The sequence below is a fragment of the Stegodyphus dumicola genome, chromosome 2, assembly GCF_044657685.1.
Source record: "Stegodyphus dumicola isolate Sdum_Otavi_A_Nest chromosome 2, ASM4465768v1".
Taxonomy (NCBI): domain Eukaryota; kingdom Metazoa; phylum Arthropoda; class Arachnida; order Araneae; family Eresidae; genus Stegodyphus; species Stegodyphus dumicola.
In genome coordinates, this window is record NC_140769.1 from 88027878 (window position 1) to 88046446 (window position 18569).

The 18569-nt window shown below is 31.8% G+C and overlaps 1 protein-coding gene across 3 annotated transcripts in view; it reads right to left on the minus strand.

Moving 5' to 3' along the window:
* Positions 1–18569, minus strand: part of Rich (Guanine nucleotide exchange factor subunit Rich) — a 153066-nt gene that overhangs the window by 21647 nt on the left and 112850 nt on the right. For all 3 annotated transcript variants that reach the window (XM_085810847.1, XM_035353446.2, XM_035353445.2), the window contains exons 28-30: positions 17839–18003; positions 17605–17726; positions 9206–9442 (exon numbers count right to left, since the gene is read on the minus strand). In XM_085810847.1, the coding sequence (XP_085666973.1) occupies positions 9206–9442; positions 17605–17726; positions 17839–18003 (524 nt within the window). The remainder of the gene's footprint in view (positions 1–9205; positions 9443–17604; positions 17727–17838; positions 18004–18569) is intronic.

Consider the following 18569-nt stretch of genomic DNA (forward strand, 5'->3'; position numbering starts at 1 on the left):
TATCCTTAGAATTACAGTCTCGCGCTCCGTAGATAAAAAGGCTTTTTTTTCCTCCGTACAATATTGCCATTTCTTGCTTTGCAATCACTGAGTTGCTTAATCAAAAACTCATAAATGCTTTAGAAAATATGAAATAGGTAATAAAACAAAGTCCAAATTTGGGTTTCCAGATGCCCATATTGTGGAGCAATTCATAACGACAGCGATGAGGCTGTACAACTCCCCCCTCACCCCCGCTAACTGTGATTGGACTTGATCCAAAAAAAAAGGGGGGGAAGGAGAAACATTCTCTCCTTGTACGACTCACTTCTCGCGTTATGCAATGGACAGTAAACAACGCTTGTAATCATCGCTATATTTTTTCCCTTCATATACCTAATAAATATGTTATTTTTGTGTTTGCTAATACAATGATCGTGTTCCTTACCTCCGCAGCTTGGGTTACACTTTATTAAGGTAAGAACTTTAATTCTGTTTTATTCATCTGCTCGTCTCGATTTAGCGAAGTTGTAACAGTAAACAGAAATGAACCACGAATACCTTCAACAAAAGATTATGAGACCGAAAATATGTTTACTTCAACTAAACGCATAAAATATATCGAGATAAGCCATTAAGAATAAAAAACAGAAAAGATACTTTACCATAAATTATCGCTGGATAATCCGAAAAAGGAAAAGCCAAGCCTGTCTTCAAAAGCGAAACAAAACTGCATAGTTGCATACTGCGCATTCGAAATACAGAAGCAGAAATATCATGTTCAAGATAAATATTCGAAAGATAAATATTTTATTGCGAAAATAAATATTCGATCATGAAACTAAACAATAACAATTATCAAATATGGAAATACAAACTTGAAATGATCCTGAAAAAGGAAAATTTATGGGATTTAATAGCAGATGATACACCAAAAGAAATAAACGTCGAATGGAGAAAACGAGATGAACAAGCACAAGCTACCATTAGTTTACTCGTAGAGGACAACCAAATCGTACACATAAGAAATAAAACGACAGCCAAAGAAATATAGAATGAATTAAAGAAAATACATGAAAGAAAGAATCTTTCCAATAAACTTTACCTACTGAGAAAGCTGTATACAATAAAAGCAGAAAACGAATACAAACTCAAAGAACACGTCAACAAAATGCTCGAAATCGTAGATGAACTGCGAGGAATTGGTGAAGAAATAAAGGACAGTCACATTGCCGCGTTCTTACTAAGCGGCTTACCAAAGAGCTACGAAAATCTCATTGCAGCTTTAGAAGCACGCCCAGAAGAAGAACTAACGCTGGAATACATAAAAACGAAACTCATCGACGAATGCCTGAGAAGAAAAGAAGGCACGCGAGCAGAAGAAATGACTGCCTTCAAAACGAATTTTAGCACAAATTTCAAGCATTTCAATCAACGAAGATGCAATTATTGCAAAAAAATAGGACACTTAGAAAAAGAGTGCAGATTCTTAAATAACCACAAAGAAAAAGATAAAAACGAAAGTAACTCATTTTTCAAGAATGAAAAGCAAACGAATAAAGAAAATTATGGAAATAAACAGAAAACGAAAGTTGCTGTAAACGAGGATACACATGAAGATGAAAGTGAAGATAATCATGAGAAGACTGAGAATTACACGTTCGAAGTCACCAGAGAAAGAAAATCTCAAAACTCAAACTGGTCAGTTGACTCAGGTGCTACTTGTCATATGACCGATAACATAAACTTTTTCACCAAATTGGATAGAAGCAAAACTGAGCAGATAACAATTGCTAACGGCACGCAGATGAAGTCCGAAGGTATAGGAGAAGGATACTTATACTATACAGACGACGAAGATAACAAAATAGAAGTGAGACTCGTAGATGTTCTGTACGTTCCTGACCTAGAAGGAGGATTGATATCCGTACGAAAAATTACAAAGAAAGGATTCACAGTTGAATTTGAAGAAGATATTTTCAGAATAAAGAAGAAAAATAAAACCATAGGAATTGCTAAAGCAGAAGGAAATTTATACACCATAGTTGAATCGCAAAGAAGAAAAGCCAAAATTGCAGCTGCAGAAAGAAGAGAAAATAGTATAGATCTTTGGCATAGAAGGCTAGGACATAGAAATTATGAAGCAATCAAGAGGCTAAAGAATGATGACCTGGCAACCGGAATAAGAATTGACGGAGAAGCCAAAAAGGAAAAAGAATGCGAATGCTGTATCAAAAGCAAAATGACTGAATTGCCGTATCCCAAGCTGAACAACTATAGAGCAAAATCAGTTCTAGACTTGATACATTCACATATCTGTGGACCAATCGGTACAACATCACTAGGAGGAAAGAAATACTTCATAACATTCATCGACGATCATTCGAGATACACAACAATCTATCTGCTAGCGACAAAAGATGAAGCTATCTCCAAATTAAAACAATTTGTAACCATGACGAAGAACAAATTTGGAAAGAAGCCAAAAGTATTAAGAAGAGACAATGGAGGAGAATATACAAGCAAAGAGATTGAAGACTATCTAAAGGAAGAGGGAATCGAACATCAAACCTCCGTAGCATATTCACCGCAACAGAACGGTAGAGCAGAAAGAAAAAATCGATACTTAATGGAAATGACAAGATGCCTGCTACTCGATTCAGGACTCAAAAGAGAATTTTGGGGTGAAGCCGTAATGACAGCCACCTATTTACAAAACAAGCTACCATCAAGATCAGTTGAAAAAACACCGTATGAACTATGGAATAATAAGAAGCCGAACCTAAGCCATATCAGAGTTTTCGACAGCCCAGCTTATGGTCGAGTTCCAAAGCAGAAAAGAAGCAAACTAGACGAAAGAGCAGAAAAAGGAATTCTTGTTGGATATAGTGACCGTACTAAAGGATATAGAATTTACATGCCACATGTAAACAACGTCGTGATCAGAAGAAGCGTAATATTCGATGAAAACAAAAAAGAAGAAATGCCTTGTCAATTAAACGATCAGCATGAGGAAATAGAATGGCCTTTTAAAGAAAATAAATTGACAGAACCACGTCCAAGTGGTATTACAGAGGAAATAATTGAAACAGAAGAAATTCCCCCATTACTGAGAAGATCCCACAGAACGACTAAAGGAATCCCACCAAACAGATTCTCATAAATGGCTAAGAATGAAGAAATCAAAGTTCCTAAAGACTGGGAAGAACTTCACACTTTTCCTACCAAAGAAAAGGAACTGTGGTTAAAAGCTACGAAAAAAGAAATGGAAGCACCGAAGAGGAACAAAACATGGGAACTAGTCGATCTTCCAAAAGGAAAGAAAGCAATTGGAAACAAATGGACATTTAAAACAAAATCCGACGCTTCAGGAAATATTATCAGATACAAAGCTCGTTTAGTAGCTAAAGGATATTGCCAAAAATTTGGGCACGACTACGACAAAACATTCGCACCAGTCGTAAAGTATACAACAATAAGGACTATTTTGGCAATAGCAGCTCAAAAGAAAATGCACGTAAATCACTTCGATGTAAAAACAGCTTTTCTATATGGAGATCTGAAAGAAGATATATATATGAAGCAACCAGAAGGCTACATCTCTGCTTCAGAAGCAAATAAAGTCTGTAAACTGAATAAAAGTATCTACGGACTAAAACAGGCAGCCAGAAACTGGAATCACAAGATAGCTGAAATCCTGCACAAACAAGGATACGTTCAAGGAAAGGCTGATCCATGTTCCTTCACACTAATCGAGAAAAAGTCAAGAACTTACATAATCGTTTACGTTGATGACATATTAGTCGCGAGTGACAAGTGTGAATCAATTCAAGAAGTTAAACGAATTCTCAAAGAATATTTCGACATTCGAAATCTTGGAGAAGTATCTACATATCTAGGAATTGAAATCGAAAGAGAAAAAGACGGAAGCTTTAAACTTCATCAAGCTAACAAGATTAATAGTATGATCGAAAAATTCGACGGAGAGTCACCAAAGAAACTAAGCTATACACCCATGACTACGAATTTTACGAAGAACCAAAACAACCAGGATGACGTTTTTTCCGATAATCGGAAGTATAGGGAAGCAGTGGGAGCACTTTTATATTTAGCAACAGTATCAAGACCTGACATAGCAAATTCTGTTGGAATACTTAGCAGAAAAGTAGAAAATCCATCAACATCGGACTGGAACGGTATCATTAAAATCATACGATATCTGAGAGCGACAATTAATTACAAATTATATCTAAAATCCAATGGTGCACCAGTCATCAAAGCTTACAGTGATGCTGATTGGGCAGGAGATACCTCTGACAGAAAATCCACATCCGGATATATATTTCAAATAGGAAACAGTACGGTATCATGGGGAAGCAAGAAACAAAACTGTGTCGCCCTATCTTCGACAGAAGCCGAATACATCGCTCTAGCCTTAACATTGCAGAAGCTACAATGGATTAGACAACTGATGGGAGATTTAGGTTTCGCTCAACAGGAAGCTAACATCGTATTCGAGGACAATATATCATGCATAAATCTTTCCAGAAAAGAGAAAGGAAGCAGTTACACCAAACACATCGATGTGAAATATCATTATGTATGTGATCTACAAAATCAAGGGATTGTTAAATTAATACACTGCAACAGTAAAATGATGTATGCAGACATGTTCACGAAACCTTTGCCCAGACAACGGCTGGAATTTCTATTGAAAGGAATCGGGCTTACTTCGGACAAAACAGCTCATCGAGTGGGAGATTGTGGAGCAATTCATAATGACAGCGATGAGGCTGTACAACTCCCCCCTCACCCCCACTAATTGTGATTGGACTTGATCCAAAAAAAAAAGGGGGGGGAGGAGAAACATTCTCTTCTTGTACGACTCACTTCTCGCGTTATGCAATGGACAGTAAACAACGCTTGTAATCATCGCTATATTTTTTTCCTTCATATACCTAATAAATATGTTATTTTTGTGTTTGCTAATACAATGATCGTGTTCCTTACCTCCGCAGCTTGGATTACACTTTATTAAGGTAAAAACTTTAATTCTGTTTTATTCATCTGCTCGTCTCGATTTAGCGATGTTGTAACAGTAAACAGAAATGAACCACGAATACCTTCAACACATATTCAGGTAGAAACATACGTTATTCAAAATTTGATGGCTCTATGTACCGTTGTTTTATCACAATATGAGAAATATACATACATTTATGCAGATTCTTCATTATTTAATTTCTTTAAATATAATACAGGGCTCTAATATTTGATAGCAACAATTTGAAAAGTGAACTAACATTTAAAGTTTTCAACGCAAAATGCCAAAATGAATTTAATAGCCCTTCTGAGCTAAAAAGAAAGAAAGAAAAAAAATGTTCTTTCCTTCTAAGTTGATAGTACATACTTGGTTGAAGAATCTATTTAATATGTTTCGTTTTATAAAAGACTAATAGAAGCTTTAGAAGAATCTGATTTTAATGTGACATAACTTCATTCATCCCTCCACAGTATTTGTTGTTCACATCCCTTCATAAGATTTGTTGCCCTCACAATAACTAGGAATAAGTAACAGTTATATTAAAGCCATACATACCTGCAGACCTATACCTAGACTTTTAATTCCAATATTTTAGAAACACTTAAGTTCTGATTTATGATGTATGATGTAACATAAACTCTGTTAGCATTATGATTCAGCCTATAAGGCTTTTTCTAATCTTTTTATACATCAACAACTCTCATGCTCTGGAACATACCTGTTAAATGCCTTTTTAGAAAATACACATATAACACATTTTAAATTTTCTTCACTACCTAACTTAGACTTAAAGTTATGCTGTGTATTAGCCATAAAGACCCTAAATCTGTAGACTGGTGAATGCATGGAGAAAGACAAAATAAAATGATACCATTAGATCTTTTAGAAAAATGTCATTTTATTTAGAAAGACATTAGTTAAATTTTAATTATCAAAATGATAAAAATAATAAGAAAAAATATATACGCTTTACCCGGGTAAAATAAAAAAAAAAAAAAAGAAAAACTGACATATGATATTGTTAACAAATGTACAGGCGCAGTGAGATGGCTTCCCTGCAAAGCAATTTTAGGGTTGTTATAAAATGGCAAGGGAAGGCAGGGTTACCATATTTGGCAAGAAATCGCCCATTTTGCGACATTTGGGAACAAAATTATATTATGGACAGACGGAGAACCTTCTGGAATGAATTCTTACCGGTTTAGTACAGAATGTTCTCAGACACAAGCTGAAAGCTATATAAACCCTGCTGTTCCGCAGTCAGTTAGTGTGTGCCTCGTCTAGCGAGTTGATAATCAGTCATCAAACGAGTGTCTCGAAGTCTAGTGCCGAGTGCATTGAAGAGTCTCTTAGTGTATCACAGTTAGTGCATCATCGAGAGAGTGTGTTAAGCTCCGGGAATGACTGAACCGAACAGTCGGGAGCTGTGCTCTGTGTGCCGTCGAGTGCATCGCGAGTTGTACCGTGAAGAGTCTTGAGAGTACGTGGAGTTCCAAGAACGACCGAGCAGAGTTGGGAGCTGTACTCTGGTGCTTTGCAGTGAAGCTATCTCCACCATCATTGCCTGACAGTGTGAAGGCTATGTTGCTGATTGTGTCAGCGTGTTTATAATAGTTCTTCAATGACTGTAAAAGTGTTATGGAGCTGTCCTGATTAATATTGGCTAAATAAAGCGTGTCTCAATACTTCATCAAGTGTCGTTGCTATTCACTCCAAATCTAGGAATGTGAAGGTAGAAAATAATGTAACAACTGGTGTCAGAAAAGAAAAACGCAAAAATATTTTATAAACTTTAATATTGCACTATTTCTATTCACTTTACATTTTCATATCTATTATACACTATTTGTAATCTACATAGATTTTGTTTTGACAAAGGTTACTTGATAACGTTATGGTATAACAAATGTAATTTCAACAATATTGCATATATAAAATTAATTAACCAAAAGACTTTACAAACCTTAACAAATTTCTCGGAGTAAACAAAATTAAAATTTGAGTTACAAATTCTTGCCAAGGGAGTTAAGAAATGGTTTTCTTAAGCCATCTGATACACTAAAATCAATTAACCTTAACAAAATGAATTAATCTTAACAAATTTAATTAACATTAACAAAATTAATTATCCTTAACCAAATTCCATTAACTTAATATCTATTAAAAATTTTTCTTTTATTTCTAACAAGGTACTTCAGGTAAGTTTAGCATGGTTAACCATTGTTCCCTCACAAATTACCTAACAAATTGGTTTATTAAACTTAGCAGGGTTGAACAAAACTAAGAGAGAAGTGGATTATGACTTATCTTTATAAATGAGGAACGACGATGTGGTCACACGGGATTAATACCAACTTGTTACAAGGATCTCCTTTATGTAGAACCAATGGCTCAGGCAGGCGACGAACAGGAACCTGGTATCAGAGATGGACTCAGATATAAGTGGATGTAGAATATCCATTAACTCAGGCACTCAAAGATGGAGTAAGAGATGCTAACACCAAGACATCTCCCTGAAGAACTCACGCCGAAGAAAGAGACGATGAGCGGAACTAAAAACTCTATGGAACATTGAAGATTTCGTGAAAGCAGATCACACAACCAGCAGGAGAAAAACTAAATTTTTTCGTTAATCATTCAGCAGCTGGCAAAGTCGATGAGGTGGCTGAATTTGACGATATACTTCTGATAGATAGGAAACTAGAGATGCTGGCTATGAAGGAAACGTTGAATTTTGGTTAGAATATCTTACATCATTTTGAAGAAATTACTGCAGTTCGGCAACATAGCAAGCTCTTGGGCCGAAGCCATGAGAATCCGCTTCTTCGACATTTCTCAGGGAACATAGGTCAAGCAAAGCAGCTCTTTCAAAAGTGTAAATGATGTGCAGGAGCAAGGGTCAAGAAGGACAAATTCCTGCGAAACAACCCCCTTTAGATATGACGGGTCCGCCACCTTGGCCAAACCTGCACCCAAAAAGGTGAAAAAAAACCAGTTGTCGATAACTCCCGCCTTAAGCCATGCAAAATTTCTACTTTTCCTGAATGTTGAACTAAAAACAAACTTAATTATCATGCCAATCCAAGGCCACGCCTGGTGCAGGTGCAGAGGCCAATATGACAACCCTCGAATTCCCCCGGCCGGAAGTCACTTCCCGCCTCAACCGAACATGGAATTTTTGTTACAATCTTGACTTCTTTCACCCCTTTTTTTCCAAACACACTTAGGAAGTTTTTCGTTAATTAAATGACTATAGCTTAAAATCTGCTCAAGCTAGAATTATGAAAGTGATCTTTTTATGAATTATGAAAGTGAACAATTTTTCTGCATCTAATGATACTAAATATTAAGAGTTAAACTTAAATTAAGTCACAAAAATCCTAGTTTATTATGTAGAAATTTACCCAATTCCATTGTGTGTTTCAGCACATTTGCAAGTAACGAGTACAGAAAATCCCAATTAAAATTAAACCAAACAGTGTTAAATAATTAATTGAAATACACGTTGCATAGCATAAATTTAGAATAGTTAATAAATTAAATTTTGATAAGCAGTAATTAAAATAATTAAATGAATTTGCTACACAACATACCTGCGAATATGTGACTACTTCCCTGACCATCAATGCCAAAAATATTATGCAATAAATAGAAATTAACTGTAATTCGACTGAAATTTATTTAAAATAAGATTTCTTTGTGATAAGATTTGAAAGTGGTTTTTCTGGCAACTTAGTTTCTCATGATAAAAATCTGTATAAAAAATATTTTCTAGAAAGAAAAAGTGCATTTTTCAATTCTCCTATATATATAAATTTAAAATATGGAAAAAAAAAAAAAAAAAAAAGCAATCTTGGAAGCAGTTTCGGCCCACAAATTGAGCAGTCAGAGGATTAAAGTATTTAATTTCATTAATAACCACACACAGTTTGTTGCTCTAAAATAAATTTTGCTCAGAATGTATAATAGACATGGTCTGTGACTTAAACCAGATTTTAAAGTGGTACAAAATCCATACTTACGATTTGAAGATAGCATCTAAACAGATGGCAACTATTTTGTTAAATGCCACTAATAGCTCTATTAGAAGTAAATCGTAATCTAAAGATTAAGCTTTTTAGAAACAAAGATAGGCAATATACTAACAATGAAACTATTTTATTTTAAAGAAAAGAAACTTACCTCCAAGTTTTGGAGATAAACGAGCTTCAATAGTTTGTTCACGAACAGTACTTAAACTTGAATTTGAAGTAACATTTGAGATATTTTTAGAATCCAGTTTTTCTGATAGATTGCTCCCATAACCATTATCAGGAGTATCATTGGCATTCAGCTCATTTAATTTGACAGGAGAATTAAAAGGTTTATAGCTTGAGTCTGCGAATATTGTTTTATGGTCCAAAAAATGATTCACATAACCTAAAATTTTTAAATAAAACATTTAACATGACAAAATTAATACAAAGTAATATTATATATTTAAACATTTACAATATATAGTCATGTTTTAAAATAAAATGCTTAACATATAACTATAGATATACATATATAGAGAACCCCAAATAAAAATATGATAATTTGATTTACATTGACAATTTTACAGGTTTTTTTTTTGGGGGGGGGAGTGTTATGTTTTGTTAATTTTAGGGCAGTAGTACTGTAAGAAATATAGTTAATGATAGTGCTCAGTATCCCCATGATAGCTAGTTAGTGAAATCTCAGTATATGAAGTTAGTGCTGATACAGAAGCAAAGACTTTTTATTGTAAAGCCATATGCAATATGTGTCTCCTTTAAAATTTGTGTCAAAATGAATGTTAGCTAAATTTCACGTAGCACTACTAATCAAAGCTGCTATACAAAAATATATTAAAAGAAAGAACTGCTAGAAGAAAGAACTGCTAGAAAGAACTGGCCTATGCCTACAAGCAGCAGATCAGTTTCAACACTTTCTGTAGCAAAACTACTTAAATGCATGGCAATACAGTATACAGTCAAAAGTCTTTAATCTGCTTAATATTTATTAAACATTCTGTCAATGCGTGCATGCGTACAGCATACATTACGCATAATCGAGATTAGAAAATTGCAACCAAAAAACTATTTGATGTGTATTCGTGATATTTATAATGAATTTGATTTAAATCATATCAAAGACAGAGAACATCGAGATGAAATACTACATTTAGTAATGAATTATAAGCCGAATAAAATAAAAGCATCTGCCCTGAAGATAAGGATAGTGCTGACAAATCAACTTCCAGTTCATTGTGCGCCACGACGTTTCCCTCCCCTGCAGAGCAGCGTGAAATTGATAAACAGATTTCAGAATAGTTAGAGAAACAAAGGATATGCCTTTATCCATTTTTTTTGCAGCAATTCCACTTTTTGTTTGATGGACATCGAAACATACTTTCGCTTTGTAGATCCTTTACATATTAGTAAATATATATCGGAAATTCTATTTGACATAATCGAAAGTTCAAGCTTACTTTTATAAAATTGCTCTAACAGTCTGCAAAAAATAAGCTGGATCCAATTCAAAGATTAAGGAACAACGCAATCTGCAACATTAACTGAAATAGATAATTAGATAATTTTAGCTTAGCTTAAACCGTCTGTTATATATTAAACGCACATGCGTACACGCATATGCGCATGCGTAATGGTATTACGAGCATGGGTGAACGCATTATGCGTTGACGCATGCACAGAAAGTTTGTAGCTTTGAGGTCTGGATTATCGATCATTCCGGATTATGGGCATCCAGATTAACGAATTTTGACTGTATTAGTATGTCTATGCTACATATACACTTAAAAAAGCAGTGCTGTACTGAAATTTGATGTGAGTATACTTCTATTTGGGATATCCTATATATTATGTAGATATAAGAAAGATATTATAAAGTATATACACACATTATAGGCATAAATGGACTTTGAAAATCTAATGCTATCACTGCTAAGAATAAAAATGCAAAATTAATTATTAATTTTCTATTTCTGATTATTTCCTAGGAAAGGAAGTGCAAGCTCATAATACTTAAGAGAACAGTAATAAAGCTATTAAAACTTGTAACAAAAGTTTAAAATTTGTAATGGTATGCATCAAAAACATTAATTTTTAAAAAAGAAAAAGAATGACACGTACATAAAAATGCAAGAAATTTCCAATGATTTCTTGGAAAAGGGGGAAGTAACTATCCCCCCCAAACATTCTGTAACAGTTTCGGTACGATCATGTTTTGCCTTTTTCGTATGTTTGAATGAATTCTTTTAATTGAAAAAAAAAAAAAAAAAAAAAACTAATTTTTAAAATTTGGATTTAAATTAATAATTTTCAAACTTGAAGGTAATTAGAAGTATCAATTAAAAATTGGCAATGTATATATAACTGCTGTAAAAATATTATACAATTGAATCTATCATATAATTATAATGTCTTAATTACTTTATTTATAATTACATTATATAAAGAGCTCCCGCAAAATATAAATTTTAATCCTAACTTATAGTTTAAACTTCAAGGCTGCAATTGTAAATTTTTTAATGGAGAAAGATGTTCGTTGAAACCAACACTTGAAGAATGCTTAGGTTTACCATAAAAGAGGTGGGAAAGAGTAGCAAAAACTGCATATGTAAATAGGAATGGCAAGAACTGAATTCAAAGGAAGCCCGTTGATTGGATGTACACCAACAAAATTTAAATGGTATGTGTGAGGGTGTTAGACGAGCACTTTTATCTTCCTTTTGGTTATTATGTGAATAAACAGCTTTGGATTTGAGTAAATAAATCAAAATTAAATATTAGAATATTTTCTGGTTGAAAGTCAAGGATATAGGAACTAGTAAGAATAACAGTCAAACGTCTTCATCCAGAATTTCAGAGATATTAGGGTTTTCAGAAACTAAAAAGCATTTTGTTAATGAAAGGAAAGTAGCCAGAACTATTTACACTAATTTACAATTAAATATAAAATATAAAAATCTTTAAAGCAAACAAAACATCTGGATTTAAGATAAGCACATCATTCAAGAATAAATATGAAAGTTGATGCTTATTTTATTAAGTGAATAATTAATAAAATAGGAAGGAATTTGATTACCTATAAGAACTTGTGTGAATAATCAATTCATCTTTTAAGTAGTTTATTTCCATGCAGATATTTTTTATTATATGATATATAATTGTATTGCTAATAACTTTTCTTGATAAGCTGGTTTGTCAATTAATTGATATGATAGCGATAAATTTAAATTCTCTTCTTTTAACAGTTTAATTTTTAACTGTTATTAAATAGCAAAATATTGTATTCTGTAGATGAATTGTATCTGTAGTAGTATTTCTTGTTGACTTGCATTAGTTTTATTAAGTGTTATGCAAGAAGGGTATATATGAAATTTCTCAACAGATCCCAAATTATTTAAAGTAATAATATTATTAATGTACCTGTATGCATTGGCATAAAATTTTAAATTAGTATTGTGCAAAGACTTGTGAAAATGATATTCTTTTGTAAGTAAGAATAAACTGCAGTTTGAGAAGAGAAATTACAGCCCATAGGGGGATTCTGTTAATTTGTTTAAAACTAAGGACATTAAACGTTGCAAAGTTGCAAAAGAATGTGCAATGGATGAAATCTTTCCATTTGTCTTTTGCTAAATGAGTAAGCATTTCAGGAAACATATTTGGAAGAAATTGTAGATAACTACAAATTTCTTCCAAAGGAAGAGTAGTATAGAGATTTTCAAAATTGCAGCACTGAATTTCTTGAATTTTGAGATTTTTAATTCTTGAAATAACAGGGAGATTATTATTGATAATCCAACAGAAACTGTGATCTTGTCTAGCTGAACTAAAAATAATAGAACAATTTTTTAAAATTGGATCACAAATTTTTATAGTCAATATTTTTCTTAATACTTTTTGGTACCAATTCACTACAGATCTGAATTTAAATAGTTTCTTACCAGAACTGGGATAGGTTAGAGACTTTGTTGCAGTCAGGTGTAGCAGAAATTTCAAGTCTGTAGTGAAAAGGCTTTTGTTTGTTGATAATGGAAATTTCTTTTTCATATGTTTTGGTAGGTAATATGTAGATAAAGTTCAGTTTCAACTACCTGGCTGTAAATTTGTTTTCATATGATATTGAAATAATTGCTTATTTTATCTATTATGGTAACAGTAAATTCTTCTTAATTTTTAGTACTTTGTACTTAAATGCATTCCAGTTTAAATTTCCTATAAACTTCAATTTATTAATTCTAATCTAAATTTTTCTAAAAACCTTTCTCTCCCAATCTAAGAATGGAAGAGTGAGTTTATAAGCTGATTTTAATTATAAATTCATTCAGGTTATTTTTAATATTGCTCAGATAGCTGTTGTTGATTCTGTGTACTAATCTGAATTTAGTACCAAGTTTCATTAATTCCTCTGATTGTAGTTCATTGAAAATGCCCAAATTGCTTGTGATTACGATGATCACTGACATGAGAAAGATATTCTGTTTCTTGGAAATATCAAATTCCTTCAGTATTGTGTTAATTATGGTTAATGAGCCAATTGATTAAAGTCTTTTGATATTTAAATGAAAGAATTATACTAGCATTAACCGCAGGGAAGAAGCATTGCTTATTCTTGAAAATATACCTGAATTTAATTTTGTCAAATTTAGGATGTAAGAAGTTGACGTTGCAGTAAAACTTGCTGGATTGTTATTCAGACTAGAAAGTCTATAATTACAAAAATCTAGCACAAGATCCTTAATAATATTTTAACCTGCATAAGTCATTTGAATGAAATTTTTATTTGAATTAAGAACCTGTTTTTAGAAGTTTGCAACGAATTAATTAGATTTTTGATCAAATTTAATGAATTTTCTGTATTAGTAAATTCAAATTTTATATATTAGTTAGTATCAGATCATAAATCCAAATTTTATATGCTAGTTTTGTGTCAATTCAGTGTCACTGTAAAAAAAGCGAAGAACATACTCTGCACATATCTTTTTGGGACTGTTACTCTGAAAGTTCAAATTCTGCAGTCTATTTCAACTGATATAATGATAGGAACTCAGAATCAGAAAAAAGAACACAGATTTTTTTTTTTTTTGTTTTGTTTTTGGTGTGTGTGTGTGTGTCATATTGTATACCTGAAGGGGTGAACAAACGGCTTACCTCTCGCCTGTGGCCTATCACAAGAATAAGAAAATGATACTTGGCAGTAGACTTAATAATTCAAGCATACTTGGTATACTACATATTTCTTTTGATAATGCCCTGCATACTACAAATTCTCAATTAAAAAGTTCATAAACATTTCTTAAAAAGAAATTAAAGAATCAACAACAAAAAAACTTATGGACCTATCAGCATACAGAAATGAATAAATTCACACAATTATAAACATAAACACATTCACTCTTGTAATACTATTCTAATGATGTAATTCGGATGTAAGTAGAATGAATTATTGTTACACATAATCTAATATTTAACATAAAGCAATAAATATATAATAACTGAAAGTAAAACTTCAAAATTCTTAAAGCTTTCAAACAGTTAACATTAAATTACAAACATAATTTTGTGAAACGTTTATATTTTACAATACATATTTTGCACTTATTAAAAACTTTTTTTTTTTTTTTTTTCCAAATGGCGGGCACTTGCCTACAATGGCATTGGCCATTTTTAAGGCCAAAAGTGGTGACCATTTTATTGTGGAAGAACCTAACAAGAGGCCACCGTTACCTCCTATGAGGGGACAGACAATTTACATTCATGCCTTCTCAGGGATTCGAACAAGAGCCCTTTGGTATCATAGTTAGCTCTCCTAACTACTATACCATCTGGGCGCACTATTAAAACCATGGTGTAAGCAAATTTCTCAGCTTAACACTTAATTACATACACAATTTGTTATTATATACACAGTGTTGGTTTTTAAATTATATTACCTATATAACAAAACATCCAAAACATGATGGATACACCTGCTCACCACTAGGGGACGCTAAGAGCGCTATTATGTGTGTTCATGCAGATGGATGTGAGACATGATAAAGGAGACACATCAGATTATGATACATGGATTGTTAATTAAATTAATTTTGTTATTACTGATTGTGATTAATACTGAAAATTTGATATAATGACCACTGAACCACTTAATTAATCAGTTTGTCCATATACGACACAATAAATGTCAATTTTAAATGTCAAATTAAGAACAACAATTAATTGTCTTCTTAATTTGACATTTTACAGGTATTTTTGCTTATTTACATCTGTTCCATCCTCTTTATTCTTTTAGTACATCAGCTTTAATAAATAAATTAATGTTCAGATCAGTCTTTGCATCATCTGCTAATTTGTTAAAATCTTCAACATCCATATGAAGAAGAATTTTATTTTGTTTTATGTAACCAATTTTTTATTCAATAATTTTTCTCTTCATCTATAAATTTCCAGACTTAATTAAAAAAAATAAACTTCTTTTTCTAAAAAATTGTTTCTGATTTTTTTTTTAATAATTAATATATATATATATATAAACTTTGATTAAAAAAATTGCATTTAAATTGTGCAGATCTTATTATCTAATCTTATTTCTTTAATTCAATACTGAGAATAACTCCAGAAAACCTTTATGAGATGATATAATACATATTCAGATATATAATATGGATATTTTAAACTGTTAATTTTCGTTAGAGTAATTTTTATTAACACCAAAAATTCTTTTCTATAGATGGCCTGTACATATGTCAATATTAGAATCTTTTTTGTAGTTTTCCACACTTCTGAATAGAAAAAATTGTGTAAAAGAAGAGAAAATAAAGAAAAGAGAAATGCATTTGAAATCAAAAGAAAGGCGCATCCTTATTATTATAGGCATTGTTATTTAAACTGCTGACTTGCACCAAAATAGCAATCAACATGGTACTCTTTATATGCCATTGCCAAACGGCTGACAGTCCTAACCATAATCACTATATGCCCATTAACAGAACAGTCTGAGTAGGGTTGCCATTTTGACATAGTCCACTAACAAGAAGATTCTTGGCATCATTTAAGTAATGAAGTCATAATGATAACGATGTACTGTAAAGAATCCAGATAACATTATTCTTCACACTTTTCCCAAACATTTCCCAATTAAAAAAAAGAAACCATTTATTTTGTGTTAATAACATTAATACATTTATTATTTTCTCATAGGCTTATTTAGAACTTTTAGCCATTAACATATCTGCCAGCTTCCTGACACAGCATTAAGGTTTTTGCCACTTGGTACCAAATCTTACAAATTTTGCCACCTAGTTCAAGTGCACTTATTCTGCCATCGGCCCTGTTTGGCACCACATTTTTTCAAAATGCAAAAATATTTGGTTACTTAATAGGTTCCATAAAATTAACATCTGTATAAATTACCTTTTGCCTAATTTTGAATTTGAAATTGGCATACTTCTGTTCCATATATAGTGAATCCTTTCTAAGATAACTACCAACAGTTTCAGATAGATTTGGTTTCCTGTGGAAGTCATTTTGGTAAGGATTTTTCTGATATTTTCAATGTTCTGCTTACTTTCAAAAATGATCATCATAAGCGTTTTCAGTATGATTGATATAGCATTTTATAATATAAGTGAGTAAAAAATACATACATTTCTCTACTTTGTATCTATACATACAAAATACTCTATGTGTATATAATATATACATTGATATACACATATATAACATGAACTATGAAATTACTTATACCATTTTTATGTACCAATGAAACTGACCCCCCCCCCCAAAAAAAAAGAGAAAAGAAAAGAAAGGGGGGGTCTAAAATCTAACATTTTTAGAAAGCATTCTCTTTTTTAAGAAAATAACAAGAAATTTATACAAAATTTAGTGTATGACTAAATCTTTGAAAACAGAAACCGCTGCCACAGTACACATTTCACATATAGCTTTCATTCAACACAGAAGTGGAAACATTCTATTCCTAAAGAGAATATAGTGCCCAGTCTTTGAGTCACAGATACTGTATTGAGTGAAATATTAGCAGCTCTTTTGTTAAACAGAGGGGATGAATTACATATTTTATAGCTAATTGTTTTCCCACCAAACTATACCAAGGAAGTAACACATTATTGCCATAAAAATGAGGCTAAACTTACAAAATTTGCTCTTTATCATTCAATATCTCCAGCCCATCTGTTAATGGAAATCAATACAAAAAGCTAGTATGAATCCATCTTAATGTATGATGGTACTTTCCAGCCGTTTCACTGAGAAAGAAATTCTATATATATTTTAATCAGACCTAATTATATCACAAACCAATTAAATACTTTCACAAAATGGTAAAATGCATGTTTCATTTCATCTATTTTTAATGAAATTTTTGACTGACAGTTTTATACATTTATGTTGCATTTGTTTCAGCATCAAAGGATTTATTCCAGTTTTCTCAGAAAATATTTTTAGATTTGATACAACATGCATCAAGTATAATTCCAACAACAACAACAACAACAACAAAAAAAAAAAAAAAAAAAAAAAAGGAAATAGTAAGATTACCTGAATTTTTATTTACAGAATAAGAGGAAAAAATCGCAGATGACAATGGAAAAGGCCACTGAAAATCTTGATGCAATGTAAATAAAGCTCTAATAAAATCGTCAACATGGGCAGCTCCACTTCTAATAAGAACAAATACATTTATTTAATTAAAATTTCACACTAATTCATCTGTATCACATTAGTTAATTCAGCTTCAATGAAATAAATTATTATAATCTAAAAAAAAATTACCTTTCTTTAGAAAAAAATGTCACTAAATGAAAATCAAGATAGGCAGCAAAATATCCCAAATCTTTTAATTTTCCAGCCCTGAGAAGTTTTCTTGCATGGCGAGCTAATAATGTATCTATAAAAAATTCTTCAGATGTTCCCTTTTCTTTGTGATCAGAAATTCTTCTGCAAATAAATGTAATAAAAGCATATTACAAAAAGCCAGAAATCAAATACTATTTAAAAAATGTAAAATATTTAACTTTGTACACATCATCTATACACATTTAGTACATGCAAAAATATTTTACAATAAGCTAAATATAAAATTCACATATTAAAAAAAACCATAAAATTTAAAAAGAAGGGTGTTCTGGAATTCAAAATATCACATTTAAAACATATATAGTGTGATTTCAGCAGTATTTTTGCATAGAGGGAAGATATTGGTAAAAAGATTTTATCAATAAAATAAAATAAATAAATATGTTAAATTAACAACTCCTGCAACTTATCCTCAAATGCTGCACTGTTCCTGAAATGATTTGATATATAGTTCAGTTTTATACAGCTTTACTGATCTAATCACATGTTCATTACACAATTTAGTGTGTCTAAACATAAAATGCTACAACTCTTTCTCTTCAGGCATAACTTAACACTGTTACTTTGCATACAGGAAAAATTCAATAACTTTTCACTTCTTCCCATATGTGTGATCCTTTTCTTAATTAGATACATCCAGTGCCAGA